The 16,856-nt window shown below is 44.2% G+C and overlaps 1 protein-coding gene across 1 annotated transcript in view; it reads left to right on the plus strand.

Annotated features, from left to right (window-relative positions):
* The window catches only part of slc6a20 (solute carrier family 6 member 20), a gene marked incomplete at both ends in the record, with an annotated part of 112,033 nt that overhangs the window by 24,085 nt on the left and 71,092 nt on the right, over nt 1–16,856 (plus strand). Inside the window, one exon of the mRNA XM_084308320.1 lies at nt 14,966–15,102. Coding sequence (XP_084164446.1) covers nt 14,966–15,102 — 137 coding nt within the window. The remainder of the gene's footprint in view (nt 1–14,965; nt 15,103–16,856) is intronic.

Genomic DNA, 16,856 nt, shown 5'->3' on the forward strand with positions numbered 1-16,856 from the left:
ACAGAAGGTTGAGAGAGGGTCTATAAGACATTGGTACAAGCTATACACACGAGCACTTCTGTAGGCTAACACTCCAAAGTTGTGGACTCAATGCCATAGTTTCCAATGTAACAGAATACACACAACCCCCTCAGCTACAACGGTAAAAATGTACCACTATAAGAAGAAACATATTTCTTCAGGATGAGGAAAGAAAAGTCTTTCAACCGAGTGCTAGCCACAGGCCTTGCTAAGCACATATATATGTAGTGACCAGAATGACTAAAAGTCCTGCTCTCCTAAACAACCCCACAGCCAGGTGAGGGTTCACACATCGTATCCCCAACATATACAGTGAATAAACACACAGTTTGTAACAAAAAAAATTCCCTCACCAGGAGGGACCCTTTATTTAACATGCAACAAAATCATATGGTTGGGGCGGGGAAGGGAACAGGGGGAAAAATCACTAGCGGCACCTGCCGCATGCAGCCCGGTGTTTGCCCCCACGGGGAGCGGGCCCGGAGGGACGGTTCTGGGGTGCCTGGACATGACGATCCCTACCGTCACCTCCGGGCGTGGGTCGGCTGGCTGCGGCGGACGAGGCACCCTCTCCACTCCTGGACTTCTTGGGCGAAGGCCCAGCAGCGGCGGCGGTGGTGGCGGTGGCGACGGTCGCTGATCCCCGACGACGTGGCCTCCGTCGAACAGCACCGGCGGCATCGGGTGGGAGGAAATGGGCCTGCAGCACAGCGCGCTCCTCCTCCATGTCTCTGCATGCAGCCGTCATTTGCTGCATAGCAGACCCGAACAGCCCAGCCTCGGAGAGGGGGGCCGTGAGCAGGGGAAGCCTCTTCTGCTCCGGCACCCTCGCTTGCTCCAGCCAAAGGTGGTGCTGGGTCAGAGTGGCCAGGGCGCATCCCTTCCCGGCGGCGATTCCCTGCAGCTGTACCAGGTGCAGGATGGCTCCAGCCGCCTGGGCATGTAGGAACTGATGGTGATCGTCCAACACCGACCCGCCCGCCATCATCCCGACATGAAGCGCGCCAGCAGTGCAATGTTGGACGTCGCAGCCAGGCTCTGTGTTGCGGCGATGAATGACTGGTTACTCCAGTTGGCCAACTGCCTAGCCGATTTCCCATGGGGAACCGGCTTCCGCAACGGCTCCCACACCACCTCGAGACAAAGAATAGATGCCATTGGGCTATCAAGCCAAGGCACCCCTTCCTTTAATCCCTGGACCAAACCCGCCACCCGCGTGACTGGCACGTAGGAGGGGGTAAGGCCAGTGATGCGGGAGATTACCTGTCCCTGACGCACGTAGGCCTCCATTGAGGGGAAGAATGGGCAGACAACGCCCGTCTCCCTCACAGGACGACGTTGCCAGAGATGACCTATCAAGTCATCAGGGACAGGTGCAGGCAGTGGCTGCGGCGGCCGCCATGAGCTCCGGGAACAAGGCATGCAATTCCCCATGCGCACCTCCCTCCACGCAGCCCGCGTCCCTCACGTACGGGAGGCTGCCATATGTGGCGCCACCATCTGACGTGGTTGATAGCTGGGCATCCCGTCTCCGAGTCGGAGGTTCTAACCCAACATCGGATGACGAGGGACCCCAAGGAGACATATCACCCCCTGCCACACCCTGAGGGGGAGAGTGATACGTCTCCAACGGGGCGTCAAACAAGAGCGCTCCCGCTCCCTTCCATCGGACAAGGAGACCGAGCAGGAGCACCCTCGTCTGGCTCCAGCAACTCCCCAAAGCCAGGCCGTTCGCCCCTGCAGCTCACCATCTTACGACGGGAGCGAGCAGAGGCGAAGAGCTTGCGTCTCAGATCCTCCGCCACCAGAGGAGCCGTCGGCCTATCGGCCGACCGTCCACTGGCGGGAGAACCAGCGCTGGAACTAGGCCATCTCACGGGAGACGGCCTTGGCTCAACAGCCCCTCGGAGAGGCAAACTCCCCACCGGACACCGCTCGGGTGCGTCTGACTGCCACGACCGTGGAGTCAGAGCAGCCCCACAACGCACGGCAGAGGCGGCAATGGAAAATCGCTGGTGAAGGGTGATGTTGTGAGCGCTCGAACCCTCCGATGAAGACATTATAGCTTAGCCTTTTCTCTTAAACTTGTGAGAAAGAGAAAAATAAAGAAATAATGTCTATGCAGCTCCAATCTTCAAACACTTTACACTAAACTCGAGTGGTGTATACAGACACTCGCCGTGGTGAGGTGCTGTTTCGCCTTTTTTACCACAGTGTCTATGTGAGTTGTCCATGTCAGGTCCTCTGTGATGTGGACTCCCAGGTACTTAAAACTGCTCACCCTGTCCACGATAGCCCCATTTATCCACATTGGCTTGTGTGTCCCCTGCTGTATTCTCCTAAAATCCACGATCAGCTCCTTGGTTTTACCAATGTTCAGGAGTAGGCTGTTATCCCGGCACCAGCGTGCCAGTTCATCAACCTCCTCCCGATAGGCTTTCTCGTCATAGCGTTATGATCTCAAATTCATGATCTTACATATGATTCAGAGATAGTGGCATGATCTGAAATTAGGGATGTCCGATATTATCGGCCTACCGATATCGGCATTAAAATGTGATATCGGAAAATATCTGTATTGGTTTTCAATATTTTTTCTTTTTTTCTTTTAAGAACAAATTCTGATTTTGTTTATTGTCAAAAGTATGCATAATGTTGTGTTAATTCCACAACAAGAGATATGTAATGTTAATTACCTGAAATTATTCCATTTTTTGGGGGGGGGAACCCTGCATATATCGGTATCGGTTGATATCGGTTGATATCGGTATCGGAAATTAAGAGTTGGACAATATCGGTATATCGGTATCGGTAAAAAAGCCAATATCGAGCATCCCTATCTGAAATTCATGATCTTACATAATGATTCAGAGATAGCGGTATGATCTCAAATTCATGATCTTACATATCGCTGCTGGTGGGACAAAACCTCATAACTCCAAAACCCAACTTTTCAGCAGATGAAAAAAACTAACAGATTTGAGGGCGAATAGAGTTACGAGGTTTAGACAGATGATTGGTTTAATGCTTTCCCATTGTGTAGACTTTGTAAAACCACACACACATGGAGGATGATCTACTGAGTTGATAAAAAAAATAATGGTATGATCTCAAATTCATGATCAAATATGATTCAGAGATAGTGGTATTATCTTAAATTCATGATCTTACATAATGATTCAGAGATAGCGGTATGATCTCAAATTCATGATCTTACATATGATTCAGAAATAGTGGTATGATCTCAAATTCATGATCTTACATATGATTCAGAGATAGTGGTATTATCTTAAATTCATGATCTTACATTATGATTCAGAGATATCAGTATGATCTTAAATTTGATCTTAAATATGATTAAGAGATAGCGGTATGATCTTGAATTCATGAAATTAAATATGATTCAGAGTTAGCAGTATGATCTTAAATTCATGACCGTAAATATGATTCACAGATAGCGGTATTATCTTAAATATGATTCAGAGGTAGCGGTATGATGGGCGGCTGGGTAGCGCAGCGGACTAAGCGCCTGCCTACCACCGCAGAGACACTGGTATCGAATCCAGCTGTCAGCGGTACCTCCGGCTTGGTCGGTCGTCCATACTAACCAATTGGCAGTGTTAGCGGGTGGGAAGCCGGCAGGGTGTGTATCCTGGTTGTTGTAAACAGCGACTCCTACAGGTCGGTCGGGGCGCCTGCTCAGCAAGGGAGGGAACTGGGGGGAGTAGTGTGAGCCTCCCACGCGTTACGCTCCCCCAGTGAGAGTCCTCGCTGTCAGGTGAAAAGAAGCGGCTGGCTGACTCTGCATGTATCGGAAGGGGACATGTGATAGTATCTATCAACCCTCCCTAGACCGGCAAGTGGGGGGCAAATGCGCGCAACGACCAGGAAGGGGAGGGGGGAATTGGCATAACGACTAAATTGGGATGGGAGAAAATACAGAAAAAGGAGGAGAAAAAGTTGATACAAAAAAAAGAGGTAGCGGTATGATCTTAAATTCATGATCTTAAATATGATTCAGAGGTAGCGGTGTGAATCTTAAATATAGCGGTGTGATCTTAAATATGATTCAGAGGTAGCGGTGTGATCTTAAATATAGCGGTGTGATCTTAAATATGATTCAGAGATAGAGGTGTGATCTTAAATATAGCGGTGTGATCTTAAATATGATTCAGAGGTAGCGGTGTGATCTTAAATATAGCGGTGTGATCTTAAATATGATTCAGAGGTAGCAGTGTGATCTTAAATATAGCGGTGTGATCTTAAATATGATTCAGAGGTAGCGGTGTGATCTTAAATATAGCGGTGTGATCTTAAATATGATTCAGAGGTAGCGGTGTGATCTTAAATATAGCGGTGTGATCTTAAATATGATTCAGAGGTAGCAGTGTGATCTTAAATATAGCGGTGTGATCTTAAATATGATTCAGAGGTAGCGGTGTGATCTTAAATATAGCGGTGTGATCTTAAATATGATTCAGAGGTAGCGGTGTGATCTTAAATATAGCGGTGTGATCTTAAATATGATTCAGAGGTAGCGGTGTGATCTTAAACATCTTGAACAGAGGCCTCTTGCTGCATACCTTGCTTCACTGCTATCTGTCTCAGAAGATAACTGAAGTCATATGTACAGTTTACAGCAGCTTGACACACAGTGGAAGATGTTTTCATGCAACAACAACCTAATAATCCAAGATTTGCCACAGTTCGGCTAATTCTTGCAACACTTCCCACCATTCAAACTAATCCTTATCCGCCTGAGAGGCCATTGTTCGGCGAGCAATCACTTGAGTTCATATAAGTAGCAATAAAGTAATTACAAGCAATAAAACAGCTCAGGAAAGAGTTGTAAAATTGCTCTAATTGCTTGTGTTGGGACACAAGGGGACGGGTCCCCACGGTGCGCCAAGGAACGGAAGCCATTGACCCTATTAGCCTGGTCCCAACCTGGTCCCAACCTGGTCCCAACCTGGTCCCAACCTGGTCCCAACCTGCCCAAGCAGGCTGCCTATGTGAGAATATATACCCCACATTTACAGTATATGGTCTGAAAAATTCTCTCTCTCTTTCTCTCTCTCTCACTGTGTCTCTCTCTGTGTGTGTGTGTGTGTGTCTCCCTCTCTCTCTCTCTCTCTCTCTCTCTCTCTCTCTCTCTCTCTCTCTCTCTCTCTCTCTCTCTCTCTCTCTCTCAGTGTGTGTCTCTCTCTCCTTCTCACTGTGTCTCTCTCTGTGTCTCTCTCTCTCTCTCTCTCTCTCTCTCTCTCTCTCTCTCTCTCTCTCTCACACTGTGTATCTCTCTCTGTCTCACTCTCTGTGTGTGTCTCTCTCTGTGTGTTTCTCTCTCTCCCTCTCTCCCTCCATCCCTCTCTCTCTCTCAACCTGAAGCCCAACCTGAATCCCTGAATCTGAGCGTGACATAAGAGCAAAATGGCCACCGTGTGAATATGCTCAATTACCTGCTCAGACGGAAGACCCGGCGGCCGGCGACGCCCCCTTATTGGCTCTACGCACGGGTCAGTGAGCAATGAGTCTGTCTCCTCACTCCAGTCTGTCCCCTCGCTCCAAATCAAATCAAAATCAAATCAAATGTATTTGTAAGGCCCAACAACACACAGTTAATGTCCCCATGGGCCGGACACGTGATCCTGGCTAATTCCAGAAAACGGCGCTATGGAGCAATACGTGAATTTTACTAAAAGCTTTGGTGTTGCTCACCTCATGAATGCATGAAAGGGGGGGGGGGGGGGTCGTTTTTTGATGCTTTGATCGTCACCAACGGCATACGTTCTGGAGTACGTTACACATGGTCGTTGCGATCGATGTGAAACCATGGTTGTTTCAAAGCAGGATTGATGTCATATAGTCCTTACCTTCACTAGGAGGTACCCCAAAAAGAATATTCCAATTGTCTGATTTCCAGTATTGGTGTCCATTGTGTCGCCAACATAATCCACCACAACACATGCATCGGGGGAATTGGACGCGTTTCAATGTCATCGAGTGAACCGCTAGACTCGCCTGACCAAAAAAACTGTGCCCGGAGTGAATTAAATGTAACACCGGGTGTGAAAAAAAGGTTTAGAAGGGTGGGCGATACTGCCACCTACCAGGATGCGGTCGGTATTGCACTCTAGCGATATCAGAGTGATTCCCTATGGTAACCCTGAGGTCCGTGTGAGAGAAATGAATAAAAATATCGAATAAAAGAAATAACGATGAAAACCAGACTATACTCGGGTCTGGCGCTGAGTGGTTGGCGAGTTAACCCGACTATCCTCGGGTCTGGCGCTGATTGAGTTAATTAAACAAGTCAAGAAGAAACATCACAATAAATCAAGACCAAAACAAAAACACCATGAAGTCCAAAAAAGGTAAGGCGAAGGTAAGGAAAAACTCACTAAAACCTAGCAATAGGAAAAAATGCACCGCAGGCAATGTGGAGGAGAGAAACCTTAGAAGGGCCATTCAAGTGGGGATCTCCCTTCTTAGATGTTGGTGATATTAGTGTTGCAAAAAACAGTGTGTCCCATCGCTCTAGTCTCTCCCCTCAGAGTCTGTCCCCTCACTCCCATTCTCACTGTAATTACTGTCCTGGACGTGTCACTTCCAGGCAGGAAGTCAGAGGAGACAACAGGCTCAAGGGTCCTTTCAGTTTGGTGGGACAAGTAGCAGGCTGGCTAATTCTCTGCACATGGTTTGATTGATTGATTGATTGATTGATTGATTGAAAACTTTATTAACAGATTGCAGGATGGGTACAATACAGTACTTAAGCATTACATCACGCGCAGGAGTGGTTTGTGAACAATAAACCATGCCTAGGGGTGGTCGTTAGGCCCGAGGCGCAGCCGAGGGTCGTTAGACCCCCCTAGGCATGGTTTATTGTTCACAAATCACGACTGCAAGTGGTGTAATGCTTTTATACAACTGCCACATTCATCCAACCTTATTTCTATACAATAAACACACATTAATCGAAGATTTATTGAAAAAACCATCCGCCAGAAAAAGTAGTTCCCACAACTACAAAAAAGACAAGTTGCCTCCATGTGGAAGCAGCTTGAAGTGCATCCAACCAACTAACACATCCAACTGTGTATTATTGGAATGATTGAGAGAAGTTGCCTCATGTGGAAGCAGTTCGGAAGTGCATCCAACCAACTAACACATCCAACTGTGTATTATTGGAATGATTGATTGAACATTTTATTACCAGATGCAGAATGGGTACAATACAGTACGGCTCAATACACACAATTGTTAAGGGGATGCAGACCTACTTACTATAGAACTTCATTCTTAGATGCTTCTATAGAAAGTAGGTAAAACAAATTTAAAAGTTTTCTTTGCCCTATAGGAAAAAAAAGTTTTCTTCGCCCTATTTTTTTATAAATTTTTTTAAACCTACTGTAGAGGGCCTAAACTTAACCAGTTGGAAACCAAGCGTACAGTAATAAAATTAGCAATCAATCAACTCAATAGGCCATGCTCACTTAGAACAGCGCAGCACCCAGCTCTCTCTCAGTCTGACTATCCCCCGCGTTGCAGACAGGAGTGTGTGTGTGTGTGCTTGGGGTGGGTGGAGACTGAGCCAGCGTCGAACAGTGTGAGAGTGAGGGCTGCAGTCAGAGAGAAGGAAAAAGAAATTGAAAAAAATTGCAAATTAATCAATCAATCAATCCGCGATTTTTCTTTTGTTACACAATGATTCAAGACCCATCAATTACATCATCCAACATTGTTTAAAGGACTAAGACATTCGCTGTGACAGAATCGCTTGATATTTAGTCGTTTAGTCGTTATCAACATATCCATTTGTTAAATTATTGTCCGGCATCTTGTGATCCGGCGGAGTGATGTGATGTGATTCGGTTGTGGGCGGGTCCTGGGCCAGCAGCGTGGAATTGTGAAGAATAAACACGTGTAAAATGACTGTTTCAGCCAATCAGAATCGAGAAATGTGCATGCCGTTGTATAAAGCTCAATACAAACAACTAACAGGATGAAGACAGAAAAGTCTTGTTTACATAAGGGCAGGGGTGTGAAGTACTTGAGTAATTGTACTTTGTTACAATACTTAAGTACTGTTTTTGGGGATTTGTACTTTACTTTTTACTCCTTACATTTAAAATGCAGACCTACAAAGTACAAAGTATAAATCTTGCAGGTCCAACCATTTTAATTAGTATTATTTGTTTCTCTGGCCGAACTAACGTTAACGTTATAAGATTATTATTCCTGCAGCCGCACTTTATTTAAAAACAGCCAATCAAATCCCCGTCAATGGAAAATTAACCCGCCCATACCCATGCTGATTGTTCCTTGTACAAGACTAGAAAGCGGGGATCTTTGAAGTTAAATCAAAAGTTTTACAATTTTGAGTAAATACAGCTACTGCTGAAACATTCTGGTCTTGTGAGCAGTTGTGAGCAATTATTTTTATGTGTATTTTCTATTTTCTTACTGAGAAATGTCCATTGTAAGCTTGTTAACATTTTGTAGCAATGCTAGTGGTGGAAGCGAATGGGGTTAGCTAGCCAGTATCTGGTTTAGTAAACTGGCAACCCATTTGTTTCCATTAGCATTGCTACAAAATGCTAACAAGCTTTCAGTGGATATTTTCATTAACCACTAACCAGTGCCGATTTATAAATGATTTTCAACTATTTGACAAGAACCTTAGGATGTGCAATGTCGAATCCACGTATACATTTTTTTTAAATAACTAAACCCTTCATTTTTTCCAAGGCTGTAGTTTGGCCAACTTTACAACTGGATGCTGTCATGTTAACCCATTCTCTGCCACCACTTTGATCATCCTAAACCATTCTCTGCCAGCGCTATTTGTCTATGGAGATGTTCACCTTCTTTGCAGGGCTATAACTTTTTAAATTGTATTGCTAAATTGACATTACTATGGCCCATTCAACATCAATTATCTATCGTTCAGGATGTAGGAACGTTTTACTTTTTCATTCACACATTCATACGAAAATACCGTCTAGAGTATAAATATGTTTTTATCGTTTTCTGCAGTATTTCATAGAACGTGAGATATAGGCATAAATGCATATATTAGATTATCAAATGCAGTTTGATACCGATCCATGCTATATTAAAAATGTCAACTGATCATGGTCCTAAACGTTATGACTGATCATCTGCGGGTGAACGGAGGGGGGGGGGGGGGTCGTTTATAATTCCGTGACCGACGTTAAATGATTTATGTAGTATTGGTGATATATTGATCAGAGCAGTTTGTATCGAAAATGATAAAGAAAAACGCTGAAACTCACGTCCGTCTCCTCGTACCGTTGGGTGATGAGAGTGGAACAAACAGATCCCAGTTATGTGGTGGGGATCGAGGCGATCCAGTTCCGGTTTGTATAATACTAATATACGCCCAAATCATGTTGTTTATTGAGTTATGGCAACGATCCATGTCTACGGTGTGTGGATTGAGTCCCGGGACGATAAACGAGTGGCCGGACGGAATTAGGGGACGGACCGAGCTGAAACGGGCATTTCCGGTTTGGCAACTCACCGATCGGCCACCAGGTGGCGGTATTGAAGCGTTGCAGAGTTGTGATGGCTCCCGCAGCATATGACAAGGCTCCGTGGGTGAAATATGAATTCCATGACGAAAATATGAAATATGACCTTGAAACACGCTGTACAGCGATATTGGCAGACAACGCATGGCGCCGTCCATATTAGGTTACCTTGACATGTTTTTTCAAATTCGATGGAGAAGTGCATTAAATCATTTTAATGCAAAATGTGTCCTCTGTTCTTTAATTTCAGCATTGTCTATCGCAGAACACATTCCATTGTGGGCCGAGTGTATGCTTGGTTTCATTCCAGCCTTGCCTAAACACCAACTGATGATTTCACTAATTGGCTCACCTCTTCAACTAACTCACCTGGTGCAATGTGTAGTTAAAATAAAAACTTGGCCCACGATGGATTGGGTTTGAGACCCCTGGTCTATCCCTTGCAATAAAAAACGTTTTTACTTTTACTTTTTAGTACTTAACTCATCCAGCGCCAGCTATTAGACGGGTCCCGTTGTAGCAATGCCACGCTTTAAAAGATAGGAGTGCGTCACCTTGTTTGTAGAGCTATAACTATATTCTATATTATAGCCATGGATACAATACTATGGCCCATTTGACATCAACTATCTATGGTTCAATATGTGAAAAATAATAAAAAATGTCATCCTATGTTCCCGTGTTATACTGTGGTGAATATAAGTATGGTTATAGCATGGTCTGGGGTAATTCCCGAAAGGCTGTGTTATAGCCTCATACGTGAATCCTACTATAAGTGTTGCCGTTTCTTGCCTGGACACGCTACTATTCCCAAATCAAATCTATATAATAGGTATATGTTTCATCATGAATGCATGAAAGAGGGGGGGGGGGTCATTTCTGATTATTTGATTGCCAGTAACGGCATTCGTATTGAACACTAAAAACGCTGATCAGCTCGATCGGTATAAAAGCATTGCACGATCAAGCCTGAATTGACGTCAGAAGATAGTCCTTACCTGTGATCGGGAGTATTCCAAAAATAAAATTCCAATTGTTTGATCGCCATCTGGTCCATCTGACACATGCCTTCTCTATTTGAACGACCACATCAAACAAGAGGTGGACGCGGGCAAATACTGCGGCATGGTCATGCTGGGCCTACAAAAGGCCTTCGACACTGTCAATCACTCCATTCTGATTGACAAGCTAAAAGCAATTGGTTTTGATAGTGTATCAGTGAGCTGGATGCAATCCTACCTTGAGGGGAGAGAACAGATGGTGGAGGTAAACGGTACCTGTAACTGAGGGGTACAATTCCCTGACTGTATTACTAGATATGATACTTACTACCACTACCTTTGTACTTAATATTCGGCCACCCAGTACACGGCATAAATATATTATGATGAACACTGTCACGTAGATGAAACGGATCCAACACAAATGTACGAATTAGAAATAGGTCTTTATTTCTACACAGCGATGGTGTGTAGAGCAAGCACTTAATCAAATCAATCACATTTATGAATGGAAATTAGTATGCACTTTTATGGCAAGAGTATTCGTCGGTATATCAATAGAGAATGTCCAATCTCTGAAGGCGCAGGTGGTACATATACGACCTGGAATAGTTTAAGGAATAACAGCAATGATACTTTAATGATTATATACTGGATACGCTAGGGGGGGTTAATCCGGTCGCTTGTAAGCCGACAGGAGTAGGAGGGGGGGGGGGTAGAATCCGGCTGCCTCATCCGGCCAAGGGTATCCCAGGTGAACCCACTGTAGTGCCGTTCAATGCGCCGGCGATCCTTGGACCACAGATGAAAGCAGGTGGACTCTTTGTGGGCCGGCGTCATCCGGTCCACGGAGGAGAGACGTGAAGCGACCTCGTCTTGCAGAGCGTCTCCTCACCTTGCGTCCTCTCCAGGGGGGGGGGGTTCCAACACACGGCAGTGTCGGGGGTCTTTATCCATGGAATAATCAAAGTATACAAAGCATAATCCGTGCCTGGGAAGGCGGGCTGTCGTCGGTAGAATAATCCGGTATACAGGTCCACTCGCTCGTCGGCTCTGGGGCTCCTCGGGTGCAGCTTCACGTGGGGTCAACCACCCTGGATAAGCAGCCAGTTCTCTGCCCGAAACGATGGGGTACTGACTACGGTAGTATTCTCACCGCACGAAGCACTATATATTAACAGACTATTATTAGCTTAATAGACTACGTCCAACTCGACGATATAGTGCCAAATATGACTATTCAAATATTAATATACACGATGTCTCAATACCGATGGTAGGCGAACTTGGCCTTACTCCCACACGTGGCGTCGCGGGGAGGCTTTACGTCTGTGACTCTATTGGAGGGTAAGAAACTGGACTGAAAAGAAAGTCCTACTTTAGTAGCGCAGTATATATACGCACTATGAACAAATAGTCCCATTAGTGGTGCGGTAGTCAGATTCCTACGCGGAACTAGGACTTGTTCGTACATGTGGAGCGGTACGTTTGAACTGGGTCTGAGGGGTATGGCAGCCTGGCACCAAGGTCTCGACCAATAGTAGAATGGAGACTATTATGGGATGTTCAGTAGGCTAGAATGGATATTCAATGCATATTGTACAAGGAATATACAAGGGATATCAGGGAATATTAGAGAATATACAAATACAATTAAATATATATATATAAATAAATATATATATTCGGTTTAATCTGGCCCTTCACAACAGTACCCTACCCCCCACCCCCCCTCCCCCCCCCCCTCACAGTGAGCTGTGGTGTTCCACAAGGAAGCATACTAGGACCGCTACTGTTCCTAATTTATGCAAATTACATGTCGTCAGCTTGTGACTGCAACTTGTTCTTGTTCGCGGACGACTCAGCCCTGCTGGTCTCTGACAAGAACAAGTTACAGGTTGAAAAACCCTCAGCTCAGAATTCGGCAGAATCTGCACTAGGCTCGCTGATAACAAACTAAAACAGAGTCCATTCTCTTCGGATCAAATAACAAACTCAGCAAGACCGACGGCTTCTCAGTTACAGTGGGTGACAATATTGTCACAAGGAAAGATGAAATTACATACCTAGGTTCCACCCTAGAGGCAAATCTTTCCTGTGACAAAATGGTATCCAATGTAATCAAAAAAGTCAACCAACGAACTAGATTCTTGTACCGGATCTCCTCTCTGGTAAACAAGAATACCCTGAAGACTCTGGCAGGAGCACTCATTCAAGGGTACTACGACTATGCTTGCACCTAAAAACAAGATTACAAACATCACAAAACAAACTGGTCAGACTACTACTTGACCTTACTTAGAACCCACCTCACCCCTGCCCACTTTGACCTAGGATGGCTTAGAGTAGACAACAGAGTACAGCAACTTGCAATGAGCCTGGTCTACAAGATACACTACACGACTAAGGTACCCATGTACATGTCAAAATATTTCCAAAGGTCAGTGAATACCACAACCACAACACCAGAGGGAGCTCCACAAATCATGTTAAACCCAGATTCGGCTCAAACAAGGGACTAAACACGTTTCGCAAATTATGCCACATCAATGTGGAACGCCCTACCCAAAGCTGTAAAGGAATGTGAATCACTACCCACTATCAAAACCACTCTCAAAGAGCACCTACGGGAGACTGCACTTCGAAACTGGCCCCTGTAAATGTCCTAACCCAATAATACACGAGACCCTTTTCTTGGGACCAAGTAAGGTTTCGTTGATATTCCAATGTACAGTTTTGCTTGTACAGTTGTACAGTTTCCCACACCCCGCCTACCCAACGCATGGCGAGTTAACCCGACTTATCTCGGGTTTGGCAATTAAAGAGTTAAGTAGCCTACATTTAAAAGTAGAAACTTTTTTACTTTTACTCAAGTGTGTTTTCGATACTCTGACTTTTACTTGAGTACGATTTTGAGACGGTACCCATACTTTCACTTAAGTATAATTTCTGGGTACTTTTTACACCCCTGCATAAGGGTCCTCCATTTTTAATTCATCAAGACATTTAGAGACATAGAAATATACAGTACTATGTAAGAAAGAGAGAACATCATAAAAAATTGAAATCAGGTACCTTCATAATTATGATACGATATTCCTTTATTGATCCCATTGGGGAAATCCAGGCATCATAGCAGCATGGGGAGGGGAGCTACAGGTATGGGCAGGGTAAATGGTAAATGGCTGCATTTATATAACAGCTTTTATCCGAAGCACTTTACAATTCGTTCCTCACATTCACCCATTCACTCACACATTCACACACCGACGGCGGAGGCGACCATGCAAGGTGCCGTCCTGCTCATCGGGAGCAGTTAGGGGGTTAAGTGTCTTTGCTCAAGGAGAGGGAATCGAACTGGGAACCTCCGGATTACCAGACTACTGCTCTACCTCCCGAGCCACTGTCGGCCCACACATATGGTAATAGTAGAAAGATGTAAAAATAAAATGAGATCTGAATATAAAAATACCAGAAAAAGAAACAGTGTAAACAATATAATTAACTCTGAATCAAAAAATATGATACAAAAATAGGGCGACTGGGTGGTGTAGCGGAGATTGCGCTCGTCACCAATGCAAGAGGCTGCGGTCTCGACTCCCGGAGTCAGCATTGCCTGCAGCTTGGGCCAGTCGTCATATCTCAATTGGCAGAGGTAGCGGGTGGAAAGTCGATGGGTGGGGATTGGACGTTGTGGACAGCGACTCCTACAGGTCGGTTTGGTGACGCCTGTACAGCAGAGTCAGGAAGTATCGGGGGCAGCGTGAGCCTCCCACGCGTAACTCCTCGCCACTGAGAGACCCCGCTGTCTGGTGAAAAGATGCGACAGGCTGCCTCCTCGTGTACCGGAGGGGACACGTGATGCAAGGCTTCTATCCTCACTACAGCCGACCAGTGGGAGGCATAGTCTAGCAACGTTCAAGACAGGGGAGGGGAGAATTGAAGGGGAGAATTGGCGACATGAAATTGGGATGGGAGAAAAATAGAAAAATAAGGATAGAAAGTGGATAAAAAAAAGATATTATACAAAAATGTTAAAAATCCAACAGTATTGATTTAATAGTAGCAACCATTGGTCCCAGTGGAGAATTTACAAGTTTGCACCGTGACAAATTCAGATTCTATTTTTGTTATGCATTTTTATCCGCCCCAAATTAAACAACAACAACAACAACAACAACAACAACAACAACAACAACAACAACAACAACAACTTACATTCCCGTATTATGAAGTACAATACCAATCACGGGGGAGAGTCACAAAACACATGTAAACATTGCATTTCGTAAAAAAAAATTATAAAAAAAAGGTGAATCAATGCAACCTGTTTACAGTCCACACGGTACACAGGCCCCAGCAGAACTGACTCTGTCCTCGCGCCCTCAGGCGGCTTCCTGATCCCCTACCTCATCATGCTGGTGCTGGAGGGAGTACCCTTGTTCTACATGGAGCTGGCCATCGGGCAGAAGATGCGCATGGGAAGCATCGGGGCGTGGCGCTCCATCAGCCCCTATCTGGGAGGAGTAGGTAAGATAAGATAAGATGATCCTTCATTAATCCCCTTGGGGAAATTCAGGTGTCAAAGTAGCATGCGGGGGGGGGGGGGGGGGGGGGGGAATACAGAGCTTCACAGTCCGATAATATAATAATAATAATAATAATAATAATAATAATAATAATAATAATAATAATAATAATAATAATAATAATAATAATAATAATAATAATAACTTTATTTGTATAGCACTTTTTATACAGAAATTGAAGTTCAAAGTGCTTCGCAGCAGTAAAAAATATATAAGCGGGCATAAAAAAGATAGAGAGAGGTAGCAAGGTAAGGTAAATCACAGTTTTTCACATTAGGATCTAGCATCCCAATAGGCCTCTCTGTTTACGGTTTCATTCAGTAATAAAAAATAATAAAATAGAATAGACAGAGTAAAAAAGTGCGGTTTGATTCCGTTTAAAAATAGGCAAAAAATTATAAAATAGAACGGAAAGTAAAAAGTGTGATAAAATAGTTCAATAAAAATATACTGTAACATTTACAACAGAGCATCGCTCATAGTTTTATTTATTCTATGTTTCTCTATGTTATTCTATGTTTTTAGTCTTGCCTATTTTTATATTCTTTCTTTCCTTTATTCTCGCTAGTTTTAAGTTCTTTTAACTGTAGCGCTTTGAGATTTGTCCCGCAACTGTAAAGCGCATTACAAATATAATCTATTATTATTATTATTATTATTATTATTATTATTATTATTATTATTATTATTATTATTATTATTATTATTATTATTATTATTATAACACTTAGCTTTAGTGACTTTAGATCACAGGGACTCTAACCCGTACGCTGGAGCTTATGATTTTAGATCGCATAAGATAAGATACAATATAAAAAGTACAAAATACAAGATAGCACAAGGTAAGTAGGTACAGTAGCAACAACAGTAGCAGCAGTGGCGGCATCAAAAGTGGTAACAGCAGTAAAGTGGCGGCACCACCAGTGGCGGTTCGTCCATAGTGGGCGCTAGAGCGTTTGTGTTCATTGTGCTGCTTTTATAAAGCCTTAATGACGGCTTACAATATTTCATGAAAGCAAAGTGTTTTGTTTGTCTAAGATTTAAAAAGGTTTAAACTTTACAGCACTGACAAAGTTGAACAAAGTGCTGTATAAGTCCCACAACATTTGGCTATGAATCAACTTTAAACAGGATAATTTAGGTCCCATTGGAAATGCATTGCAAGTTAGAGTGGTGGAATTGAAATAATTTTTTTCCACTACCTTGGGTAAATTGCGACAGTGATCTCAATTTTGGACGTAGAAAAAACACATCAAAACGATGACACGGCTGTCGACTCGCTCACAAAAGAAAAATAAATGGAATTGGATATTTCTATCTCAACTGATGACCATTTGTTTGGAGGTTCTCCTTCCCATAGACACCAATGTGTTCTCACTCTAGAAAAACCTGATTATTTTGCTTTTCCCCCCCTTCTGTCCCGATCGCCACCAAGGCCACAATTGTCGACGGAATGGCACAATATCGCACACAACCCTTCACCTACTCCTTGAAGTGCTCATGTGCGAGTCACAACGCTTCATCTCTTATCGTTTGCTTTTAATCATCGTGACAATGCAGTCATGCGTCTGCCCTCATTGGAATACATTCAAAGTGAAAGTGCAGAGTCATTCGTGATTGCATCACCTGATGCATGATTGCATCAGCCTAACAGGTGTGTGGCTCATGGCCCATGGCTACAGCTGACCTGC

Source organism: Notolepis coatsorum (assembly GCF_963971535.1).
Source record: "Notolepis coatsorum genome assembly, chromosome: 2".
NCBI classification, from domain to species: domain Eukaryota; kingdom Metazoa; phylum Chordata; class Actinopteri; order Aulopiformes; family Paralepididae; genus Notolepis; species Notolepis coatsorum.